Source organism: Callithrix jacchus, chromosome X, assembly GCF_049354715.1.
Source record: "Callithrix jacchus isolate 240 chromosome X, calJac240_pri, whole genome shotgun sequence".
Taxonomy (NCBI): Eukaryota; Metazoa; Chordata; class Mammalia; order Primates; family Cebidae; genus Callithrix; species Callithrix jacchus.
Window position 1 is genome coordinate 19932141 of NC_133524.1, and position 26681 is coordinate 19958821.

Sequence of the window (26681 nt, forward strand, 5' to 3'; positions counted from 1 at the left end):
AAGGTAGTATATGCAGCATGCTGTGGTAAAATTAGGGAGTTCTGGTTTAGATCTCTTATTGACCAGCTGTTATATTTTGGACCCTTGCCTTTTTGCTTCTTTCTTTCTCCTCTCCAAAACAAAGGATTTGGACTAAATGATTCCTTTTAATTTGGCAGATTGTGTGGTTCTCTTCATTAGAAAAGAGGAGTACATATCCTTCTTTTGCAAGATCCTTTTAGCTGCCTGGAGACAATGCATTAGAAAAGTGGGAAGATGTCAGGCCTGGCGCGATAGCTCACACCTGTAATCCCAGCACTTTGGGAGGCCAAAGTGGGCAGATCATGAGGTCAGGAGTTCGAGACCAGCCTGGCCAATATGGTGAAACCCGATCTCTACTAAAAATAAAAAAATAGCTAGGGGTTGTGGTGCACACCTGTAGTCCCAGCTAGTCAGGAGGCTGAGGCAAAAGAATCACTTGAACCCAGGAGGCAGAAGTTGCAGTGAGCCAAGATTGGGCCACTGTACTCCAGCCTGGGCAACAGAGCAAACTCCACCTCAGGGAAAAAAAAAGTGGGAATATTTCATCATTTTTCTTTTTTTTTTTTTTTTTTTTTTCTGAGATGGAGTTTCACTCTTGTTACCCAGGCTGGAGTGCAATGGCGTGATCTCGGCTCACTGCAACCTCCGCCTCCTGGGTTCAGGCAATTCTCCTGCCTCAGCCTCCTGAGTAGCTGGGATCACAGGCACGCGCCACCATGCCCAGCTAATTTTTTTATTTTTAGTAGAGACGGGGTTTCACCATGTTGACCAGGATGGTCTCGATCTCCTGACCTCGTGATCCACCCGCCTCGGCCTCCCAAAGTGCTGGGATTACTGGCGATATTTCATCATTTTTCTAATTTTGACAAACATGTCATAAAGAATGCTACTTGTATCAACATGGAAATTAAGACAGCAGATCAAACAGTGAACATAAATAGAGGAGATAAAAGGAGGCCCATGACTACTGTAGTGATGAGCGTACTCCGCCCTTTTAGGGATATGTGTCCCTCCACCTGAGCAATGACCTGGCTGGGAAGCTCAGAGACTAAGGCCCAGGTGACTACTGTAGGTTCTGGAACAAGCATGCAGCCCCTCTGGTGTGGGCTGGATTCAGTCACGCTCATCTAATGTCCCCTGCACACATTTCTAGGGTCTGCAGAGCATCCTTGTCTAGCACTCCCCTTCTTTACAGAATGACACATCAGACATTCCAATCAGTGCCGCACACATCCAACTGCCCTGCCACTTGATGAGTAATTCAAAGAGGTCAATTTTGCCAGAGCTGGCAGTCTCTATCCAAAGATGCTGGAAGTAGAACACGAGTATGTGCCTTCTATTTTGCGACTGGCAAGCTCTGTTTTGTTTTTAACCTGGGACTTTGATTCTGATTTTCTTCTTCTAGACCATCCAGCTCACTGGCTGGATCCCTGGCCAGAAAATTCTGACTACATTCATGTATCTAACAAAGTCCGATTTGTAAAAGCAACAGCAAATAAAAATCACTCATAAAGGGTTCCATGCCATCAAGCAGGAAGCAGTTTAACTTAAAGTAGCTCTGAATGCGGTCCTGAATTCAGTGAAGTGGGAGGTAGCAGGGAAAGCTGACCAGCTGGAGACAGCTTTCCACTAACAGGGAGCCCTTGACATCTGAGGGTCAAAAGACATCCATTACTGCCAACCTTCTGGCCACGATTTGCTCCACTTCCTGAGAGCTAAAGGTCAACTTTAATGCAGGAAAACTTGTTTCTAGTTCATCACTATTTTCTCCTTTACAGATAAAAGGTAATGCCATAAACTCCCTGAAAACTGTATACACCAGTTGGGTATCTCTTATCCGAAATGCTTGGGACCAGAGAAGTGCTTTGGGTTTGGGGTATTTCAGATTTGGGATTATTTCCATTATACTTACGAGTTGAGCATCCCTAAGTCGAAATCCAAAACACTCCAATGAGCATTTCCTTTGAGCATCAGGTCAGCACTCAAAAAGTTTTGATTTAGGAGCACTTTGGAGTTCATATTTTCAGATTAGAGATGCTCAGTGTGTAATGCAAACTCCCACTATGCTGACGGCTGGCCAAGCCAAGCCTGAAGCACAAATGTGAAATTCAGGATCAGATTACCTGTGTAAATGAAGCAAGTACTGCGATCCTACAGAGAAGCCTTGGTTTGTTGGAGAAAATGAGGTTCTCAGCACTGAGGACCCCGTCTGGCCCTATTAAATAGAGCCACTGTCTAATAGGAGAGAATTGGACTAGAAGGAAGACTCATCAAAGAGAAAGGTGGCTCTCTGGTGTGCAATCCCAGCCATTCTGCTTCCAAACTGGACCCGTATTCACCTCAGGATCACTTCATTCTGCTAAACCTGTTTCTCCTAAATACCAATTTTCTATTTCTTTCTCTCTCTCTTTTTTCTTTTTTTGAAACAGGGTCTCTACACGCAGGCTGGATTGAAATGGTACAGTTATGGCTTACTACAGCCTCAACTTCCCAGGCTCAAGCAAGCCTCCCACCTGAGCCTCCTGAGTAGCTGACGCTACAGACACAAGCCATCACACCTGGCTAACTTTTGTATTTTTTGTAGAGATGGGATTTCACCATGTTGCCCAGGCTGGTCTCAAATTTCAGAGCTCAATTAATCTGCCTGCCTCGGCCTACCAAAGGGCTGAGCTTACAAGCATGAGCCACTGTGTCCAGCCCCAGTTTTCCATTTCAAATCTTGTTTGACTCGTTATTTTGAGAAGATGGAAATCTATTATTTCATTCTCTGTCTGATAACAGTTACCTCTACTATCTCTGGGAAAACCACTTAGTGAAGACTAACTTAAAAGGTGCTTATGATTTTTATTTAATGAGCCAATTTTTTAATAGCACTTACAATGTGCCAGGCACTCTCCCAAGAACCTTGGAAGTGATAACTCATTTAATTGTTATAAATCAAGCACAGGTAAATATAAATAAGAATGGAGCTCACTATGCTGGGGGAACAAAGTTACAAGACTGCTTTTTCATGAAGACTGGCCTTAATACACAACAATGCTTCCCACCTTGGGATGCTGGGTTTAAAGGCTGCTGGGGAGAGAGTAGACACTTTTCCATAGTGACATGAAGCTTCCTCCCAAAAAGGAATCAGAATCCTATCGTTTGTCGATGTCTACTACAAACACAAGCTATATACCCAAGATAAACGTATCTAATATGTGTAGAAAAAGCATGTACAGGGGCCAGGTGTGGTGGCTCAAGCCTGTAATCCCAGCACTTTGGAAGGCCGAGGCGGGCGGATCACAAGGTCAAGAGATCGAGACCATCCTGGTCAACATGGTGAAACCCCGTCTCTACTAAAAATACAAAAAATTAGCTGGGCATGGTGGTGCGTGCCTGTAATCCCAGCTACTCAGGAGGCTGAGGCAGGAGAATTGCCTGAACCCAGGAGGCGGAGGTTGCGGTGAGCCGAGATCGCGCCATTGCACTCCAGCCTGGGTAACAAGAGCAAAACTCCGTCTCAAAGAAAAAAAAGAAAAAGAAAAAGAAAAAGCATGTACAGCAATGTCCACAGCAGCACTGCTCTCAGTATCCCCAAACCAGAAACAACCTAGAGGCCCATCAGCAGTAAAACAGACGATCGAGGCATATCTATACAAAGCACTACGCGGCAGAAATGAGAATAAACAAACCACTAATACATACAACCGCATAGATGAATCTCACGAATACAATGCTGAAGGACACAAAAGAGTGTACACTGTGTGATTCCATTTATGTGAAGTTCAAGGACAAGCCAAACTCATCTATGGACATAAAGGCTGCAACAGTGGTCGCCTATGGAGGGGGCGACCTCCAAATGGAGGGGTAAGGACTGCCTGCAAAGGAGCACAAGGGAACTTCTGGGGTGATGGAAACGTTTTCCTTCTTGATGAGGGTGTTATTTCCATGCGTACAGCTAATTATCAAACACAAATGATATACTTCAGATCTGTGCATTTCACTGACTATAAATTTTACCTCAATTTAAAAGAGATGTGACCTCATATGTGTGACGAGATGCATGAAGCCAGGGGGTGCCCGTGTTGCTGCTGTCCTAAGCTATTAGGATGGAATGATCTGTCTGATCTCAGAGCTAGAATGTATATTCCAAATACAAAGCCCATGAGAACAAAGACTGGGCCTTGCCCATCTTCATAACCTTGGCATTTAGCATGTGACCTGGCTCATACTCAATGTTGAAGAAAGAAGGAAGCAGAATTCAACAGGTGGCATGTTTCAAAACCCTGCACATACATTATTGTTCTTACCTATTCAGTGCAAATGCATAGTGGAATTTAATGTTATGCTGATCGGCCAAATCACACGTAGGCAGCATCTCCAGTGTTTCCACCAGCTTCACCATCGCATCATAGTCCTGTTGGCAAGAGGTCCCAAAGTGAGCAAGAGAGCAAAAACAGCTCTTCACTGATTTTTCTGAATTGTTATAACCATGAGACAGCCTCAGCACTTAAAGACAGGCCCTTTCTTACAAAGGGTATTTAGTGAAGTTACTTGCAGCCTTTAACAGGAGGGAAAAAGACCAGAAAATAAGGCGGATGATAGAATAGAAAAGGAATCCCTGCTATCAAGGGGCAGGAAACATCCAAAGGCAATGAAAGTAAATGAGCCCAGCAGCCAGGAAACAGCTGAGGCTGGGCGTGGTGGCTCACACCTGTAATCCCAGCACTTTGAGAGGCCCAGGCAGGTGGATCACTTGAAGTTTGGAGTTAAAGACCAGCCTGGACAACATGGTGAAACCCCGTCTCAACTAAAAATACAAAAATTAGCTGGTCATGGTGGTAGCTGCCTGTAATCCCAGCTACTGAAGAGGATGAGGCAGGAGAATTGCTTGAACCTGGGAGGTGGAGGTTGCAGTGAGCCAAGATCATGCCACTATGCTCCAACCTGGGCAACAGAGCAAGACTCTGTCAAAAAAATGAAAACCAAAACAAAATTAAAAAACAGTGTCAGCAGAGATGTGTGTTAAAGTGAGCTGGACAAATACACACAAACTTACAGTCAAAGCAGCTAGATCCCAGTCCTTCCTATTTTGCCAGAATCAAATGCGTTAATCTAAACGAGTGTTTTTCAACCTTGGCACTAGTGACATTTCTGGACCATAATTCTCTTTTGTGGGAGCTGTCCTGGGCACTGTAGGGTGCTGACCTTGACCCACAGGAAACCAATAACACACCACCCCCTCATGCCCCGCTACATGCACATTTAGTTTTTAAAACTGAAAATGTCTCCAGACACTGCCAAAAATGTCCTCGGGCTGAGAACCATTGCTCTAAACTTCATAAATACCCAGGAAAAAAATGCGACCATGCGTTTTTTAAAAAAAGCTGAGATCATGTCTCAGCTAAGCCTCCTCTTAGCAGTGCCACCTATTACTCTTTCAGCCCAGGCTTAGACTCCTTGGAACTGGCCAACTTGCTGACAACCAGCCGTAGTCAGCAGAGCACGGCTTCCCACTGAAACCCCATGCCCGTCCTGTGGCTCTGCACCTTGTTGCTGCTGCCCCAGAAGGGAGAAGGCAGTGTATTCCCAGATCATCTTGGCCCACCTTTGAGCCTGAATGGAAGGTTATGAAAAAAAGGGATGCGTGAAGGGAAGGACAAAATGAAGCACCTCGAGGGAAGAAAGGCTTCAAGAAAAGCCATTCCCATTTTCTTGTCCTGGAGGACATGACCTAATCATTATCACTATCCCTAGTAGCCTAGTAGCACCTGCTATTAAAATCAGCTAGCTGGCTGGGTGCAGGGGCTCACTCCTACAATCCCAGCACTTTGGGAGGTTGAGGCAGGTGGATCACTTGAGGTCAGGAGTTTGAAACCAACCCGGCCAACGAGGTGAAACCACATCCTTACTAAAAGTAAAAAAAATTAGCTGGGTGTGGTGATGGGCAACTGTAATCCCAGCTACTCAGGAAGCTGAGGCAGGAGAATCACTTGAACCTGGGAGGCAAACTTTGCAGTGAGCCGAGACCACACCACTGCACTCCAGCCTGGGCAACAAGCAAGACTCTGTCTCAATAAATAAATAAATAAATATTTTTTAAAAACAGAAATAAAATAAAATCAGCTAGTTGCATCTGTTTATCACTAGGGGCAGGAGTTCCTTAGCGGCTGACTCTGTTTTCATCCAGGTCATAACTGGATGCCTCCATCCCTTCAATTTAAAGACTTCTGGCCAGCAATCCTCAACATGGCATTGTGGAATTCTACAAGTAAGGTACATGACCCTGTGTTCCTCCAAAGGGAAGGAAGGCAAGACACATTCAGAGGGGGCTCAATGGCATTCAACTTGGAGGGAGGCAAGGTTCAATTTCCTTCATGGAACCATAGACCAAAGCCCAGTCTCAGAACTCTCTAGTAGCTTCTGATGCTTGTCTTAGAATAAACACCTACATTCCCTTGGTCCTGAATGTGTCTCCACTAGACCTGTTCTCCCTGTCACTGATGTATAGTGGTAAACAAAGAAGGAAGTGACAAAAGCCTAAAGGAAGTCACACACCAGAGGGGTTAGAAACAAGGACAATGGAGCCAGTCAGTCTCAGTCTGAATTCTGACCTAACTGTGTGACCTCAGACAAGTTACTTAACGTTCTGTGCTTCAGTTTCCTCATATATAAAATGGGGATAATCAGACTATACACACCCTATACAGAGTTGTTACGAGTATTAAATGAACTCAGATTTGGCAAAGGGCCTGGAACAATGCCTAACGTTCATATAAACTGTTAAATTCTTAGCTCCTTCTGCTAAACAGTCCTGGTTCTGACATCTCTTCTGGTAGGAGTGGTCACACCAGCCTCCATGTGACCAAACCTCCTCCAAAATTTCCACAGTAACAGATAAGCTGGATGACCTATGACCTAGCCACATACCTATTTGTCTATAAAACAGCCACCACCTCTGGCCAGGCACAGTAGCTCACACCTGTAAATCCCAACACTTTGGGAGGCCAAGGCAGGTGGATCTCTTGAGGTCAGGAGTTCAAGACTAGCCTGACCAACATGGTGAAACCCCATCTTTACTAAAAATACAAAATAATCCAGGCATGGTGGTGCATGCCTGTAATCTCAGCTACCCAGGAGGCTGAGGCAGGAGAATCGCCTGAACCCAGGAGGCAGAGGTTGCAGTTAGCCAAGATAGCACCATTGCACTCCAGCCTGGGCAACAAGAGTGAAACTCCTTCTCAAAAAAAAAAAAAAAAAAAGAAAAAACAGCCACCTCACCACACACTGAGTATTCAAATACTTCACAAGAAGTTCCTCAAGCCAAGACAGAATGCAGCATACATGAGCCTCAGCTAGGTGGATCTCTTACCTGGATATCACGGTAGGACAGGAGTAAGTTAATGATGATGTCTGAGGTCAGAACCTCAGTATTATCCATGCGGAGCTTGATCCGAGCCAGCTCCTTTGCCAGTTCCTCACCTTGGTATTTCTCTCTGGCTTTCCGGATGTCATTTAACAAGGTTTCTTTGTAATAAACACTAGAAAAAGAAAAACACAAAAACCTCCAGTCATGTCTACACACAGCCAGGACTGTCTTGCACCCAAAATGGTTCTCATTGATGTGATTTAGGCTAACACATGGGGACCTCAGCCCGGACCTGAGCCTCCCTGCACCAATAAACAGGAGATGCTTTCTACTTATTCACATTTTGTATAAACTGACCAATAAATGACAAACAAAAATCAATTCATTCAACCTTGAAGATATTTTCAAAGGTGACTCCCATCTGTACTTGGACAACACACAGGACTTGCTGCCAACCAAACCCACTTTCTCTAGCATTTTCAAACATATAGAGGGCAAGAAGGTAACTTTCTTGCATATTTATTTTCCCCACTAGTAACAAAGCCAAACAGAGTTCCAAAACCCATGAAACATACATGAGAATGTCTTTCAAGTGAATTTCTCTATCAGGTGTCTCTTGTTAGTAGTCATTAAGCTTTCTCTAACTGAGGTGAGAGCTGGAAACTGGTGTTGTGTCCCTGAGCAATGCAAGATGGGACTCACAGAGGTCATGCCTGGAAACTTATTGACAGCCTTGCTCTCTGTTGCCCAGGCAAGAGTGCAATGGCGCGATCTTGGCTCACCACAACCTTTACCTCCTGGGTTCAAGTGATTCTCCTGCCTCAGCTTCCCAAGTAGCTGGGACTATAGGCATGTGTCACCATGCCTGGCTATTTTTTGTATTTTTAGTAGAGATGGGGTTTCACCATGTTGGTCAGGCTGGTCTCAAACTCCTGGACTCAAGTGATCCACCCGCCTCGGCCTCCCAAAGTGCTGGGATTACAGGAATGAGCCACCACACCTGGCCCCAAGAATGATTTTTCTAATATAAAATACAAAACTTCCTTCAGGTGGGCATCTAGATAAGCACAAGGAAGTTTAAAAACACTTAAAGTAGTTTAAATTCACACTGAAATATCACCATAGGCTCTCGAAGAGTTAATACGATTATCTAGTACTTGGTTTAAAACCTTGAAAAATGACCTACTTTCGTATACAGAGGTCGAGTTATAACAACCGTAGATTGATTTAAAGTAGCTTGTGTGTTCCTATGCAACTGTCTTACATGCTCTGCTCATGTACCCCAAAACCTAAAATCCAATAAAAAATTAAAAAAAAAAAAAAAGTAGCTTGTCTATTTTCCAAAGGAATTTTTAAGTGGAGACAGGACACTGTCTGACAGTAATACTGTTGCCCCCATTAAGAAGCTGAAATGGGGCCAGGAGCGGTGGTTCACATCTGTAATCTCAGCACTTTGGGAGACCGAGGCACACAGATCACCTGAGCTTAGGAGTTTGCGACTAGCCTGGCAAATATGGTGAAACCCCATCTCTACTCAAAAAACAAAAATTAGTTGGGTGTGGTGGCGGGCGCCTGTAATCCCAGCTACTCAGGAGGCCCAGGCAGGACAATTGCTTGAACCCAGTAGGCAGAGGTTGTAGTGAGCCAAGACTGCGTCCCTGCACTCCAACCTGGGTGACAGAGTGAGACTCAGTCTCAAAATTTTTAAAAATACAAAAAAAAAGAAGCTGAAATGGTCTAACTGCAGAGTGTAAAATTAGGCTGTCCATTAAAAAGAGAGTAAGCTAAATTTAATAATAGTCTTCGGAGAGCGAAAAACAATGAGATAAGAGAAGAACAAATAGTGCTTACTTTCAATAATTACAAAACAATGTCAAACAAGTATACATACACTACATGACCTGGTCCAATGCTCACAAGAGGACCTCTGTTACCACTGAGAGAATGAAGTGATGCCCACGGAAAGGATTTCAATAGAAAAACATCAATGCATTGCTTTAGTTTTCTATTTCCTTGTTGATTGCCGTCATCCCATTGATGAACAAATTAGCAGATTCTGCCAGTGTTTAAAACTATGTCACTAATTGAATGAGTCATTAAGTTGGGTGCCAGCCATTGCCCATTTGGTGGACTATAAAGGCATCAAAGCTATTAAGTGTTATTTGGTTAGCCTGATAAGTAAAAAGCTGTACTTCAGCCTTATTTTTCAAGGGTAATTCTGAAAAATGATTTTAATAAACTAAGAAACATAAAAAGAAGAGTAACTTTTAGGTAAATTAAGCACTGACTTGAGTATGGCTTGGGGACATCAGATATGTAATAAGCATGCAGCCATTTCTGCCTCTGTAACCAGGGTAGATGTTCCTGATCAGTAAGAACTTGGAAATGGCTTCAAAGCAATTTCAGCACAGGACTCAAAATAGACTTTATAAATCTATCAGAGTTGGCACTTGAGCTAAAAACTTACTTTCCACCTGTGTTATAGATGTTTTAAACTATAAGCACCACTTCCCCTCTTACTAACTGCTGCCAGACACTGCCAGCTCATTGGGTGGAATCCACCAATAAGTATTTCAAGCCCTCTGAAATTAAACGAAATCACAAGAGTTGTTTGCCTACTGATACATACACACACTGAATGAGAAACAAACTTGAACCCAATATGGCTTGCAAAGACCTCAATCATCTGGCAGATCCAAGCAAGTCTACTTGATACTAGGAGAGCTTTCCATAAAACTTCACTCAAGTGTTTGTTTTGCAACCAGACAATAGTTAGCAAGGCATGAGTGCATGAGGTTTTCCAGGAAAATGTGCCACAAAATGTCCCCCATTTGCTCTCTATGTTGGCATGTGGTAACACATGTTTAGGTTCCCAATCTCCTTTTCCATTAAAGTCTGTAGAAGGTCTGCAGCCAGAGAAGAGGTGATGGGATGGGAAAGGAGACCATTAACAAGTATGTCCCTCATACCAACACTACAGTCTAACACTCCACGGTTCAGGGTGCCACCATTTGAGCCACAGTGGGACAGGAGGTCCTCTACATTTCGTTTCAGGTCAGCTCTGCCAGTGTTTGGGATTTTCGTTTGTTTTGGAAGGACAAATCCTTCTCCTTGTGACACAACTTATGGGACTAAATCCTTTAAATTGGCTGCAAGCAACATAACTGGATCCTTTGGTTAAGAAGAAGAATTTTTCTGTCTTTCACTTTCACAATAAGAACATCTGAAGGTTTCCTGGGCACTGAGGCTCCAATAGGCGAGCTGACTATTTCAGGGCTACACAGGTAGGAATCACCTAAGCCAAGATTCCAGTCTAAAACCTATTCAACTCTGCATACTTCGCCTCATCTAACCTTACCCTAAAGAGAACACAGCACGGTACATCCTGAGGATGGCCGCAGCTCCACTCAACGCATGCAGACTTTTAAAGCATAAGAGCGTAAGGTCAGAATGACCTCGCCAAGATGTTTAAAAAGCCTCAACAGCCACGAGAGTGTAAAGCCACGCTCAGAAATAATCTTGAAACACAGAATCTCAGAGCTGAAAGAGATCCTTCCAAAAAACATCACTGACAACACCCTTTAAGTTGTCTTATCTACAAGAGGGAGACCAGTCAGAGAAGCAAAGTTACATGTCAAGATCAAACAGGGAGTCCGGGCCACAGGCTCAATCCTGACTTCCTAACTCCAGTTCTATTCTGTTTTGGCTTCATCTCAGTGGCCCAGCTAAGTGAGCCAGTAAGGGACAATAGTAGGTTCTCCAGCAACACTGGTCATTTGGAGGTGTATCACATCCCTGAAATTGAGGGGCATATCTTAGTGAGTCTCCAAGGGTTATTGGTAGCTGACGGGAATTACCATGAGGTCACGTGGATGTCCTTAAGGAGGCTAATGAACCTGTCCACCAAAGGCATGCACAGCGGGCCCAGGATGGTGTCCCAGTTGGGCTGCATGTACTCGGAGGCTCGCCTCTGGGCGTTGCTCTCGCAGCAAAAATAATCAGCGCACGGTGTCATGATGTATGGGATGAAATAATAATTTCCACTGGATGCCTGGAAAAAAGAAACAAAGATGTTCCATAAAGTAACAGACGTGGAAGCGTAGGGTCTGGGCAGGTGGGACCTGGTGGGGCAGGCACGGAGAAAATGCCTGAGGATGGAAACAATTTGTGCAATACAACTATGGATCTATCAGGCACAAAACAGGAAACTGCTCAATTGCAAAAGCTCTACCACGTAGATATATGACAAAAATTTGGTTTCAATACTGAACAGACTTGTATGTATCTCTGAACTTCATTGGCAGAAAGTTTAGGGTTTTACATCTCAGCAATCATACTGTATATGTACCCAAAACCAGAGAGAACTTGAACACCCTGATAAGCAAGGATTACAGCATGGCATATTGTTTTTCTTTCAGCATAGATGAAAAAGGCATATTATTTGATCATTTAACTATAGGTGAAACATTATAAACTTTGTGGAATAAAAATTGATTTCTAGGAAGCACATATTAAATAGTAAGTCTCAGATCTTTTGTTTTTTTGAGACAGTGTCTTGCTCTGTTCACCCAGACTGGAGTGCAATGTCACGAACATGGCTCACTGCAGCCTCAACCTCCCAGGCTTAAGCAATCCTCCCACCTCAGCCTCCCTGGTAGCTGGGACATAAGTGCATGCCACAATGCTCAGCTACTATTTCTATTATTTTGCAGAGGCTGGGGTTTTGTCATGTTGCCCAGGCTGGTCTCAAACTCCTGGGCTTAAACAATCCGCCCACCTTAGCCTCCCAAAGTGCTAGGATTACAGGCTTGAGCCTGTAATCCTAATACATAGCCTAAATTTCATATTTTTACATGTCCTGAAATCATCATCTTATTTTTATATTTTCCAACCATTAAAAAATGTAAAAACCATTCTTAGCTCCCAGGCCATACAAAAACAGGTGGCAAGTCAATGTTCTCTTAGACAAAGCTTCTGATATTCTATTATCCCTGAAAATAGGGTTTTCTGAGAATACTTACACCCTGCTGCAAAACAGCAGCTGGAGAGGGTACCAGCTATTGGCACTAAGCCCATCAAAACACAAATACTGGCCAGGTGTAGTGGCTCACGCCTGTAATCCCAGCACTTTGGAAGGCCGAAGCAGGTGGATCATTTGAGGTCAGGAGTTGGAGACCAGCCTGACCAACATGGTAAAACCCCATCTCTTCTAAAAATACAAAAAAAAAAAAATAGCCGGGTATGGTGGCACATGCCTATAGTCCCAGCTACTCAGGAGGCTGAGACAGGAGAATCACTTGAAACCAGAAGGCGGACGTTGCAGTCAGCCAAGATTGTGCTACCGGACTCCAGCCTGGGTGACAAAGCAAGACTCTATCTCAAAACAAAACCAAACCAAACCCACAAATACCAGTGTTCTAAGCAGAAGGGGTAAAAATTCAGGGGTATGTGTGTGATAAGTGGGGTAGCGGGCTCATATCTACTTCACAACCATTAGGAATTGCCTACCCGACAGGGACAAAGTCCCTTTGCTACCTTTGGTCATTTTTTTTTTCTTTTTTGACAAAGTCTTGCTCTGTCACCCAGGCTGGAGTACAGTGGTGCGATCACAGCTCACTGCAGCCTCAAACTCCTGGGCTCAAGCGATCCTCCTGCCTCAGCCGCCCAGAGTCTTAGGATTATAGGTGTGAGCCCCTGCACCCGGTCTTGTAATACTTTCAAGTTCTTAAAGAGAACATCCAACATTAAGGTTTTGATAAGTTAGAAATTTCTCCCTCATCCATGCCAAGGAAGCCATGTTCCTAGACTAAATTAAATGCCATTTATATATTCAAATGTTAAACTTTCTTTCTTCCACCGTGATAAAGTTAGGCTTTGTGTCCCCACCCAAATCTCATCTTGAATTATAATTTCCGTAATCCCCATGTATCAAGGGAGAGACCAGGTAGAGGCAATTGGATCATCGGGGGCAATTTCCCCTATGCTATTCTCCTGGTAGTGAGTGAGGGTTTTAGAAGGGGCTCTTCCCCCTTAGCTCAGCACTTCTCCTTCCTGCCGCCTTGTGAAGAAGGTGTCTTGCTCCCGCTTCCCCTTCTGCCATGATTGTAAATTTCCCGAGGCCTCCCCAGCCATGCTGAACCGTGAGTCAATTAAACCTGTTTCTTTTACAAATTACCCAGTCTTCGGCAGTTCTTTATAGCAGTATGAAAATGGAAAAATTGGTTGAGTTTATGGTCAAAGCCTTCCTAGTTCAGACAGAGGGAGAAAAGGGCTATGTGGATCAGTAAGGTCTAGAAGGGAAAATATCTTTGAAGAAACGTAGTTTGTTATTTTCAAAAAGTTAAAGCTGGACTGGAGGTGTAAGGAGTTTCCCAGATCCTATCCCCAGAGAGACAACCATAACTGGTGAAAAATCTTTTTAAAAACCATTTAAAGCAAGCTTTTCCAACCATGGCCCACCAGCCACATATGGCCCAGGATGGCTCTGATTGTGGTCCAACACAAATTTGTAAACTTTCTTAAAACATTATGAGATTTATGCAGATATTTTTAATAGCTCATCAGCTATTATTAGTGTATTTTACATGTGGCCCAAACAATTCTTCTTCCTCCAATGTGGCCCAGCGAAACCAAAAGATTGAACTCCCCTGATTTTAAGTCTCTGTAAGTTGTGCTAAGAGCATGCAGCAAATGGAAAAACATTTTATTTGAGAATATCTAAATCTTGGTAGTAACAGTGAGATTCTGCAGCTTTTGGGTCATAACCTGCTCCCCTGCCCCCACACCCAGCCCAGAGTGACCGAAGTTCTACTCTAAGTAGGTGTGGCCAAAACAAAACAGGGCTCCCTCTTGCACCCTGTCCAGAGTCACTGTTTCTCACTGGGAAGACCAGGCCACCAGCATTCTTATCCCCCACAGCTTGGTATTGTAGAAGCTCTATTCCAGGCAAGTGTGGTCAAGATGACCAGGGCTTCCATGCTCTACCCAGTCTACACCTACAGGGCAGAAGCTCTACCCTAGGCAAAACAGGCCAAGACACCAGGTGCAGTGGCTCACACCTGTAATCTCAGCACTTTGGGAGGCTGAGGCATACCTGCTCCCCCGCCCCCACACGAGGGGCGGAGTTCAAGACCCTGGATCACGAGGTCAGGGGTTCAAGACCAGCCTGGTCAACATGGTATAACCCTGTCTCTACTAAAAATACAAAAATTAGCTGGGTATGGTGGTGGGTGCTTATAATCCCAGCTACTTGGGAAGCTGAGGCAAGACAATCGCTTGAACCTGGGAGGCAGAGGTTGCAGTGAGCCAAGATCATGACCCTGCACTCCAGCCTGGGCAACAGAGCAAGACTCTTATCTCAAAACAAAACAAAACAGGCCAAGACCCTGTCCCAGATCCCTCATAGAATGAAGGTTGCATGCCAAGAGAGGCAAGCTGAGAAGACCAGAGGCTGTCACCCCTACCCAGCACCCCACTCACAGAGCAGGGTGTCACCCCTAGAGAAGAAGGCTGCTGTCTCCACTGTCATCTCCACAGCTGTAGTGCAGAGCTCTGCCCAGGGGAAAGGCAGGTTGTAAGAACTGCAGCTTTTCACAAGGGGAGTGAGTTTATGCAGAACATGGCATGGGGAGGGTCACACTTATGAGTGTTGTACAAAACATCATGGAGATTTGGGTGGATGGCAATTAAGAGAAGGTTGGTAGCTCTAGGATAGGAATAAGTAAAGGATAGATCAGGTGGAAGTTTAACAGAGAGAACCACCAAAGAGACAGCTAAAAGTAACCTTCCCAAGGTCAGAGCAAGCCTCAGGGATTAGATTTGAGGAGTATTCCTACAAATCTTTAATTGAATCAAATTGTAGAACAATTACGCCTCAGGGTATTGTCAAAAACAATAGAGTAACCAGCTAAGGAGGGAGATTAACAACTGGTATACGACCAATACAGAAGATTAGTCAGAAACTTAACAGTGAGACCAGGGAAACAGTGAGTCAAAGAGAGCCTAGCTGCAACTATTGTCATTCCTAGATGTGGATACAAGAGTCAGAGTAACTGTGCACATGCCCAAGAGTGTGCCATTTAAGGAGTGACATCAGAGGCTGCACACTGCAGAAAAATAGACTTCACTGAACAAGTCAAGTCATCAAACAAATAAGCAAACAACAAAAACAACATGCCCCCGAGGCAGAAGGGAGAAAGATCACTATCTGGAGTTTCTACAACATATTATCTAAAATGTTCAGTTTTCAACAAGAAAATACAAAACATGCATAGAGGACAGTGTGATCCACATATGGAAAAACAGCAGGCAATGGTAACTGTCTTTGAAAGGACCCAGATATTAAATGTAGCAGACAATGACTTGAAAGCAGGTATTACAAATATGTTCAAAGAACTAAGGGAAACCATACTTAAAGAATTAAGGAAAGGTATTATAACAATATCTCAAATACAGAATATAAAGAACAATTACCCCCTACCCCCCCAAAAAAAAGGTAGTAGGGGAAGAATTCTGGAGTTTAAAAGTACAACAGCCAAAATGAAAAATTCACTCAAGGGACTCAACAGGCAATTTGAGTGGCAGAAGAAATAATCAGCAAACGTGAAGATAGATCAGTAGAGATATGCACAATCTGGAGAACACAAAGAAAAAGAAAAAATGAACAGTCTTAAAGGAACACAGGACGCATTAAGTGCACCAACATACGTGACACCTAATAGGATTTGCAGAAGAGGAGAGAAAGGAGCAGAAAAATACCCAAAGAAATAATTGCTGAAAACTTGCCAAATGTGATTTTTTAAAAAAATAAAATCTATATATCCAAGAAGCTAAATGTACTTCAAGTGAAATAAAGGCAAAGGGGTCCACACCCAAACATGTCACAATCAAAACTTGGAAAGAGAGAGAAAATCCTGAAAGCGGCAAGAAAAAAAATATATTGTCATACACAGGAGAATTCAAGTAAGATTAATGTCTGACTTTTCATCAGAAACAATGAAGGCCATGGGATGACATATTCAAAATGCTGAAAGAAAAAAGTCAGTCAAGAATTTTATGTCCACTAAAACTATTTTTTCAAAAATGAAGATGAAATATGAACATTTTCAGATAAACAAAAGCTGAGATAATGCTAGCAGACCCCATCTTATGAAAATACTCAAGGAATTTCTTCAGGCTGAAAACAAATGACACCAGACAGTAATTCAAATTCACACAATAGAAAGCAAAGAACACCAGTAAAGGTCGTTATGTATGCAAGTATAAAAGATAGTATGATTGCGAACTTCCTCTCCCCTGTTCTCTCAACTGATTTAAAACGGAGTTGCAGAAAATGCTGTATATAATCATGTAGTGGGGCTCATACAGAAATATAATATATTTGAAAATAACAGCAAAAGGAGACTGGTAGGAACAAGGCTATATTGGAATAAGGAAATGACACCAAATGGTAACTTGAATCCACAGGAACAAATGAAAAGTACCGGAAATGGTTAATTAAAAGATTAACTCTCTCTATCCCCCCACCTACATTCTCTTTTCTTCTGTTTCTTTAATAGAAATAAGACAAACATAAACATTACAATTAAATAACTCTGAGCTTAACAGGTAGGTAAATTGAAGGTACAAGAATCTAACCTATTTGTATAGAATTATGTCTTAAAAATGTTTCTAAAACAAACATTTCTGCTGAAATCTTGACGTTATTCCTTTAGCAAAACTAGTCTTCCCAAATATTACAAGAGTAAACTTTGCCCCAGTTCTGCTCAAATCCTAAATAATGAGGTGTAAAAAAGTAGATTTTGACAAACATGATATGTGCCATCACAAGTTCTTTGGTGAACAAGAAATACTGTTCAAGAAGGCAGAGCAGTAGCAGCAGAGACTGATGAAGACTATCGCCAGTTAGCAGAGGATGTGATCCATGGAGAAAATGTTTAGCCATAGTTAGAGAAAAATAAGGAGAAAGAGAAGAAATGCATGAACTCTGAAACCAGCTGAGTGAGTTTAATGAGCAGAACTGAAGAGACAGCAGGAATCTAGAGACTCAGGAAGGTAAGAATACTTCCTTTGAGAAACTCTTCCAGAAAGTTTAAGAAATTTGACAGAAATTGGGACTAATGACTACATTTTTAAAAGGAATTCAGAGAATTCCAAATGAAAGCACAAGCTCTTAAGTACAGTACTTTTGTTCTTACAACCAGGAAGAGTAGACCTAAACATCTTCAAGAGATGGAACACATTCAGACTCTTGTTGGTCAAGAGAGGAGAAATTAAAAATAAAAACAATGATTAGCATAACACATGTTCAATAGCAACCTAGGATCAGCTATCTGTAGTTGTTACACTGATAAATGGAAACATCTCAAGAATCCAACTCATCAAAACAAATCTAACAAAGGCAGTTTAGTTCCCTACATAAAGAGGCATTTGAACCAGTATGACAGCCATGTTAATATGTAAACTCTTATTCTAAACTCTCTCCAAATATTTCCAAAAGGGTGATTCTGATATAGTGAGTGAGGTCAGAGGGCCAAGGAAAAGCCACTGGTCTCTGAAAGTGTAGGGCTAGGAAGTAGAGGAATTTTTCCTCTAAAGGTTTTAGTTCCTGACCTAGCAATTAACATTTTCCATACTACCATCTATAAATATCACCACCATAAAAAGACTGTCCCATGTCATCACTCAGATTAAATAAGAGGTGCTTTTAATAAGCACTCATTACAAAAGCTCAGTGATACAGTATTAAGTGCCATAATTTTTAATGCTTGCCCAATACACCGTCTGGTAAATATACATAAGATACTTAACCATTCTTCTATTGTTTAACTTTCAGTTTGTTTTGAAATTTCCTGTGTCACTAGGTGAACATCTTTGCACTGTGGTCTTTTCCCAAGGATAGCTTCCCAGGAGTGAAATTACTAGAACAAATTTAAGGGTCTTAATATATGTTGACCAAACTGCTGTCAGAAAGGATGGAGCAATTTACACTCCTACCCACAGTGTATAAGGGCATGCTAATTTCTTCCTCCTCTCAGCTGAACTCAGTAGTGCTGTTTTTCACATGTGCAGTTTGGTGAACAAGAAATACTTTAACAATATAGAAACAAAGTATCATCTCAACTCAAGCATAGCAAGGTAGTGAAGAATTCAAAGGGCCAAGGACTGAATTCCAGCTTCATCCCATCCTAAACAGATGACGTTGGAAAATGTACTCATCTATCCAAACCTCAGTTTTCTCACGTTGGAAAATGTACTCATCTATCCAAACCTCAGTTTTCTCATCTTTAAGATGGAGATTATAATAGTGTCAGCCTCATTAGACAACAGAGGCTTAATCATGGCCCTTTGTCTTGCACAAATATTCTCTATGAGCCATAGTTCTAGAATGGACTAGGAGTTCTAAACCTGAGATCCATTCATTCTTGTGGTGGTTGGGGCGGGGGGGTGTCTGAACCTGAAAGAGAAAAAAATTCAACCTTTATCATTTGTCCTCAATTGAAACGTAACATTTCCTTCACTTAGGAATGTAGGGAACATACCCTAGTAGTAGCAGACTTGAGACTTAAGACATTGTTGGTAACAGAAGTCACAGACCTTTTCATATCACATTACAGTTCCTGCAGAGATCTCAAAATAACTTCTACACCCATCTCTACTCCAAATATTATGAGTTTTTAAGACTTGCTGTTTGAACTCATTACTGAAGACATTACTAAAGAAGCACATAATTACATATAACTTTAAAATATTTTGATAACTATTTTTATATGAAGGGTCTCCTTTGTAATTCTTTGTATTTAAACATTTTAAAACAGTGGTCCCCAACCTTTTTGGCACCAGGGATTGGTGACATGGAAGACAATTTTTCCACGGAGCAGACGGGTGGGGGTCGGGGATGGTTTCAGGATGATTCAAGTACATTATATTAATTGTGCACTTTATTTCTACTGTTTTAACATTGTAATATTTAATGAAATAATTGTACAACTCACCATAATTTAGAATCAATGCGAGCCCAGAGACTGTTTTCCTGCAACTAAACAGTCCCATCTGGGGGTGTTGGGAGACAGTGACAGATCATCAGGCATTAGATTCTCATAAGGAGCATGTGAACTAGATCCTTCACATGCACAGTTCACAATAGGGTTTGCGGTCCTATGAGAATCTAACGCCACTGCTGATCTGACAGGAGGCGGAGCTCAGGCAGTAATATGAGCAATGGGGAGCAGCTGCAAATACAGATGAAGCTTTGCTCACTCACTGCTTATCTCCTGCTGTGCGGCCCCATTGGTGGCCCAGGGGTTGAGGATCCCTGCTTTAAAACATATTCTGTGGGCCAGGCGTAGTGGCTCAGGCCTGTAATCCCATCACTTTGGAATGTCGAAGCAGGCAGATCACAAGGTCAAAAGATCAAGATCATCCTGGACAACATGGTGAAACCCCGTCTCTCCTAAAAATACAAATATTACCTGGACATTGTGGTGCCCGCCTGTAGTCCCAGCTACTTGGGAGGTGGAGGCAGGAGAATTGTTTGAACCCGGAGGCAGAGGTTGCAGTGAGCCGAGATCACACCACTGCACTCCAGCCTGGTGACAGAGTGAGACTCTGTCTCAATAAACAAAAACATATTCTAGGAAGAGCCCATAGGCTCCTCCATAGGGGTCCTGTGACCCCTAAAAGGCTAAAAATCCCCAGTCATGACTCTTAGATGCTTCACGTAGAGCATCCTAACTGCAGGCCTAAAATGTCACTTTCTTCAGTGCGCTGCACATACAAAGCTCTCCATGAATAAACAGTGCAAGGCTGATCTGCAAACAGCTTCCTAGGTGCTTTAGGACAGTCCAGCAGAGCAGAGCATGTCAGAGCCTCCACTCAATTGTCCATTGGCTTTAATCATGGCCACTAACTAAGGACACCTAGGATTTGCTCCTCAGCTGGCTCCTCTGCAGCTGGAATATTAAAACAAATGAAGCTACGCGATACCTATGGACTATGTACACTAGTAGCAAACTACTAAAAAATTACAAGCTTTAACAGATAAAGTCAGCTTGGGGTTGGCTGTATTTTTTCTCTTTTCCGCAGGTGCCCCATGTAAGGCATCCAAAGGTCCAAGAAGGCCAAGAAAGATATACAAGCCAAGGTCCCTTGTTACACCAGCACTTATTTTTATTTATGGCTCACAGCAGGTGGCAAAGCTAGTCAACAGCAGCACAGGGTTTATAAATTAATTCATTGGAGCAAGTATAATATGTCTGAGTTTGTGCCAGCCAACTTCACAACGAGAAGTGGCTTGACCTTCTAGAAAACATTTTTTATAGTGATACAAACATGTAATCAGTCAATGAATGGCCAAGTGAGAAGAGGGGGAAAAAGTATCTAAGGTAGATGGAAAGCTACTTAATACTACTTGAGATGAACTGATTTCTGAGCACTTTCAGAAGAATGCACATCTCAATTGCTGGCACAATGTGGTACTTTGGAGCTTATATCTTCTAATACAAGTAGGTCACAAATACTTAGTGAAAACCACAACTGAAAAAACACACAAGACTGTTTCCAGGAAAATGTAGGGAGCAAATGAACAAATATAGGACAATAGATTTTAAAAATTATTTCATGTGACCAGGTATAACAAAGTTAATTTATTACAGAAGAAAATTCAAGTTGACACAACTCCAAAAAACACAAGCTCAAGAGATATAATTGTCTAGCCAGCTAGATACACATATATACATTGTCCAGAAAAATGCAGTGGTTTTCTTTTTAGATCAATGCAAAGAGCATTCTACATTACTCCTTTTGCCTGATTATCTGGTCATAACAGGAAAACAATAATCAGAAGCTATATAACAATTTCAACAGAATAATCAGGATACTGTGCCACTTCAAAGGAAACGAAGATACCCCTGCTGGAAATGTGCCATGGAGTGCTAACTAAGCTGTCGTGACAGTTGATTTACTTTGTTTACACAACTGAATGGCTATCACAAAGTCACAGGATTATTTCAGAGCTGGCACAAATCTCAAAAGTCACCTCATTAAAATCATCTCATTTAACAGAGAAAGAAACTAAGACCCAGCAAGGTCAACCAACTGGCCTACAGAAGACCACAGAGCCAGACAATCTCAGGCCCTACCATGATTCTTGTCACTAACTGCCACTTCTGCTTAATTCTGAAATATCCTTAAACAAATAAAGCTGTACAAAGTGCTCAACAGATGGGTGAATGGTGAATTCTATGGTGTGTGAATTACGTCTCAATTTAAAAAAATAGATGGGTGCCCTGGATATGAAAGACACATCCAGTTGGTAGATGGAATTAAATGTAAATAATTTGGTTCTGACATTACCCCTATGATATTCAAGAGGTGCAGAGAACAGTTTTATGGTTCACAGACCCAGAGTACTCCAACTGAAGAGAACACACAGGAGCAAGACCACAGTCAAGAACAACAACAACAAAAAGACAAAAAGACAAACAATCTAAGGTGAGGCAGAAGTAGAGAACATATACAAAGAAAAGAAATATGCAAAGGGGCCGGGTGCGGTGGCTCTGGCCTGTAATCCCAGCACTTTGGGAAGCCAAGGCAGGCAGATCATCTGAGCCCAGGAGTTCAAGGCCAGCCTGGCCAACATGGTGAAACCCCATCTCTACTAAAAATACAAAAAGTAGCTGGGCATGGTAGTGGACACCTACAATCCCAGCTACTCAGGAGGCTGAGGCAGGAGACTCGTTTGAACCTGGGAGGTAGAGTTTGCAGTGAGCCAAGATCATGCCACTGCACTCCAGCCTGGGCAACAGAGCAAAATGGTGAAAAGGAAAAGGAAGGGAGGGAGGGAGGGAGAGAAAAAAGAAAGAAAAGAAAAAAAGAGAGAGAAAAAAAGAGAGAGAGAGAGAAAAGGAAAGGAGGAAGGGAAGGGGAGGGGAGGGGAGGGGAGGGAGGAAGCAAAGATCAGATTTTTACACGATTCATGTTCTGTGTGTAAAACAAAATTATCCCTCTCTATTACGAGATGTAGCTTTCTTGTTTGAAATTGAGTCTTTGCTAATAAAAGACTAGAAATCTTGATTTTGAACTCAGAAAATCCAAAGGATACAGAAAAGAGAAGAGAAACCTAACTGTCTTCCACCAAAGTGTCCCTGAGCAATCCATATAATCTTTGATCATCTTGAGTCCTAAGCCATAGGAAACTGAAGACCTGAGAAAGGCAAGAGGAAAAAAACAGAAGAAATTGTTACCCTGACCTCGAGGCCTACGCATGTTCCTCAGCCAGAGGGAAGACTTTCAGTATTGAAGACGATGTCCCTGATATTGCCAGTGTCTGCTTCTCAAATAATTTCTAATTTATTTCGATTATAAAGATAACTATTTTAATGGGAACAGTGAGTTTCTCTTAAATCCCACTGGCTTTCCAGAAAAAAATAATCACCTAGACCAGAGGTCAAGAATCAGATTAGTTTTTTAATAATGCGTTTTTTAATACGGTTTTTTTTTTTTAAAAAAAAATAACATGATCCTACCTTGGAAATTTAACTCTGCTTTTTAAAAAAACAACTGTGAACTCTGGCTTTAGGACATGACAAATGAAAATAAAGTCCAATGTACTTTTAACAATTCCTTCTGCAAGTACCGGGTAGAACACCTTGTTTTCTCCCAGTAATTCTCCTGGCAGACAGAGAAGGTGCATGTCTCCACGGTGCATCTCTAGCAACGCTATGCACAGCTTTCAGGTAATTTACCCACAATTCAGTGGAAAAAATTATGGCTGTGCCTCTAAGCCTGGGAAATGTGTTTCTTAGTCTTGGGTTATATATGACACACATACATACACACATTTCTCAAATGAAATAATAATGCAGTGGGCACTCAGCTCAGGTATGCTACCAAGAACCCCTGCTTCAAGGAAGGATGTGTTGCCCCAGTTGCTGAGAGCGCTCTAACTAGCAGCCCCTTACTGTTAGTCCCTTCTGAACTGCCTCAGTTCCAGAGAGTATCTCATCCAAGCTACATTCCTTTCAGTGAAGCAGGACAAATGGAGGAACACAGAGGCCTGGCCATTTCATCCCAATCCAAGACAACTCAGAAAGGCCATTTCAGCTCCAGACCTCCCTCCCAATGTGGTCAGCCAAGACTGTCATGGAGCCTGCATCTCAGCTGCATGTCTCTCTCTGGCCAGTCCTGCTTCCTTTACTCCGCCTTGCCCAGCAGCCATCCCAAAGGCATCCCTTAATAAACCTCCTGTGAAATAAGCTGTAAGGATGAAGGTATGATTATCCTTGCTAAGGAAAATTAAAACAAATGAAGCTATGCAATGCCTGTGGACTATGTACGCTGGCGGCAAAGTTCTAAGAAGTTCCGAGGTTAAACAGACAAAGTAGCCTTGAGGTTGGCTGGTTTTTTCACTCTTTTACTTTCATAAAGGCTCAGCCTTGATCTGTCACTACATAAACATGTTTTCTAAACTGATAAACTGCTGAAAGTGGCTATCTCTTTCATCTCCAAAGCAGCATAAAATAGTGTAAGAATTAAAATGGATGAAAATAATACAGGAAAAACCAGAAGCCATTTCTATAGAACTCCAACCAAAAAGCCAATTACATTTTCAACTCAATCGAATACTGAAATATGAAGTGAAATGTAGTGTTAAAGATTTCTGTGACAGGTATTTTTTTTAAAAACAATTCTGAAAAGGAAATTAAGAAAACAATTCAATTCACAAGAGTATCCAAAAGAATAAAATACACAGAAGTATAACCAAGAAAGTACAAGACTTGTATACTAAAAACTAAAAAATATAATGAAATAAATTGAAGAAGATCTAAATAAATGGAAAGGCATCCCACATTCATGGATGAGTAGACTTAAAACTGTTAAGATGTCAATATCACCCAAGCAATTCACAGATACAATGTAACCCTTATCAACAGTCAATGGCTTTTTTCCCCTAGAAATGAAAAAGCTGATCCTGAAATGCATATAGAACTTCAAAGGGCCCCAAATGGCCAAAACAATATTGAAAAAGAACAAAGAAGATTCACATTTCCCAATTTCAAAAATTACTACAAAGCTATAGTAATCAAAATAGTGCAGACTGCAGTGAGCTCTGATCACACTACTGCACCCTAGCCAGGTTGACAGAGTCAGACCCTGTCCTTCATAAATAAATATATATATATTAAAGGGTCAGGGGCAGGCCAGGAGTGGTGGCTTGCACCTGTAGTCCCAACACTTTGGGAGGCCAAGGTAGGTGGATCACCTGAGGTCAGGAGTTTGAGATCAGCCTGGGCAACACGGCAAAAAACCATCTCTACGAAAGAAAAATTAGCTAGGCAGGGTGGCACACACCTATATAATTCCAGGTACTCATGAGGTTGAGGTGGGAGAATTACCTGCGCCAGGGGAGGACAAAGCTGTAGTGAGCCATGATCACACCACTGCACTCCAGCCTGGGTGACAGACTAAGACCCTGTCTCAAAAAAAAAAAGTTTTAAACCAGGGTGGTATTAGTATAAGAGTAGACATATATATCAATGGAATATAATATTGAAAGTCCAAAAATAAACCCTTATATATACAGTCAATTGATTTTGACAAGGGTGGCAATATGATTCAAAGATGACAAGATAGTTTTTGTTTTTTTTTTTTTTTTAAGAAACAGTGCTGGGACAACTAGGTATCCAAATGTGAAAGAATGAAGTTGGACATCTACCTCACACCAGACACAAAAATGAACTCGAAATGGATCAGAGACCTACATGTAAGAGCTAAAACAATAAAAATTTTAAAAGAAAACATAGGAGTCATACTTCATGACCTTGGTTTGGGCTAAGAGTTCACAGATACAACACCAAAAGCACGATCCATAAAAGAAATAACTGATAAAAACCTCTAATAAGAGCCTTGCTTCCAAAATATAGACAGAACTCTTACACAGCTTTGTAATAAGAACACAGCCCAGTGTTAAATGGGCAAAAGATTTGAATAGATATTTCACCAAAGACGACTATGAGTGACTAACCAGCACATGAAAAGATGCTCAACATCATTAGCCACTAGGGAAATGCCAACTAAAACTACACTCATGTATCATTTCATACTCACTAGAATGGCTATAATAAAAAGATAGATGACACCAAGTATGGGTGAGGGTGTGAAGAAACTGGACCTCCCATTGCTGGTGGAAATGTAAAATAGTACAGCCACTTTGGATTATTTTGACAGTTCCTTAAGAAGTTAAAAGTATATTTACTGCCTGGGCACAGTGGCTAATGCCTGTAATCCCAGCACTTTGGGAAGCCGAGGCAGGTGGATCACTTGAGGTCAGGAGTTCGAAACAAGCCTGTCCAACATGGTGAAACCCCGTCTCTAATAAAAAGACAAAAAAAATTTAGCTAGGCGTGGTTGCAGGTGCCTGTAATCACAGCTACTCAGGAGGCTAAGGCAGGAGAATCGCTTGAACCCTGGAGGCAGAAGTTGCAATGAGCTGAGATAGCACCACTGCACTCCAGCCTGGGCAAAAAAGTGAGATTCCAGTTCAAAAAAAAAAAAGGCTATATTTACAATGTGACTTGACAATTCTGTTCCTAGGTATGTATCCAAGAGGAATAAAAACATGCGCCCACACCAAGATTTGTACTCGAATGTTCACAGTGGCATTATTCATAATGGCCAGAAAGTGGAAATGATCCAAATGTCCACCTACTAGGGAAGGGACAGATAAAATGTGTAGTATCTATGCAGTAGAATAGCGTTCAGTAATAAAAAGGAAAGAACTACTGATCCATGCAACATCACGGATGAACTTCAAAAACATCATCCTAAGTGATAGAAGCCAGATGCTAAACATCACATATTGTATGGTTCCTTTCACATGAAAAGTCTTGAAAAGGCAAATCTCTAAGACAAAAAGTAGATTGGCAGTTGCCTGGGGCTGGGTGTGGACCGAGAGATTGTCAGCAAATAATCATTTTGGGGTCAGGGAAATGCTCTAAAACTAGATGGTGGTCAACAACCCACAACTGGCTGCACAACTCTGTCATTTATTGAAAGTCATTGAATTGTGTGTACATTTCAAAAACAAAACAAAACCAGAACACAAGAATATGAGCATCATCTGATAAGGAGGTGAGCACAAAAACTGTTAGCATGTTTCCAAAGAGCAAAGAGGCCCAGAAGAGCTGCAGGTGGTCCACTCTGAAGCCTGGACATTAGCTTCCTGACCTCAGCATCCCTGCAAATCAACTTCTTCTAGGAATGGAGACAGATGTCCGGGCAATGTGGCCTGTTATCCCAACACTTTGGGAGG

At 42.1% G+C, this 26681-nt stretch overlaps 1 protein-coding gene across 1 annotated transcript in view; it reads right to left on the reverse strand.

The window, feature by feature from the left end:
* Positions 1-26681, reverse strand: part of MAP3K15 (mitogen-activated protein kinase kinase kinase 15) — a 161240-nt gene that overhangs the window by 98674 nt on the left and 35885 nt on the right. The window contains exons 4-6 of the mRNA XM_078364229.1: positions 11230-11423; positions 7376-7544; positions 4314-4420 (exon numbers count right to left, since the gene is read on the reverse strand). Of these exons, the coding sequence (XP_078220355.1) occupies positions 4314-4420; positions 7376-7544; positions 11230-11423 (470 nt within the window). The remainder of the gene's footprint in view (positions 1-4313; positions 4421-7375; positions 7545-11229; positions 11424-26681) is intronic.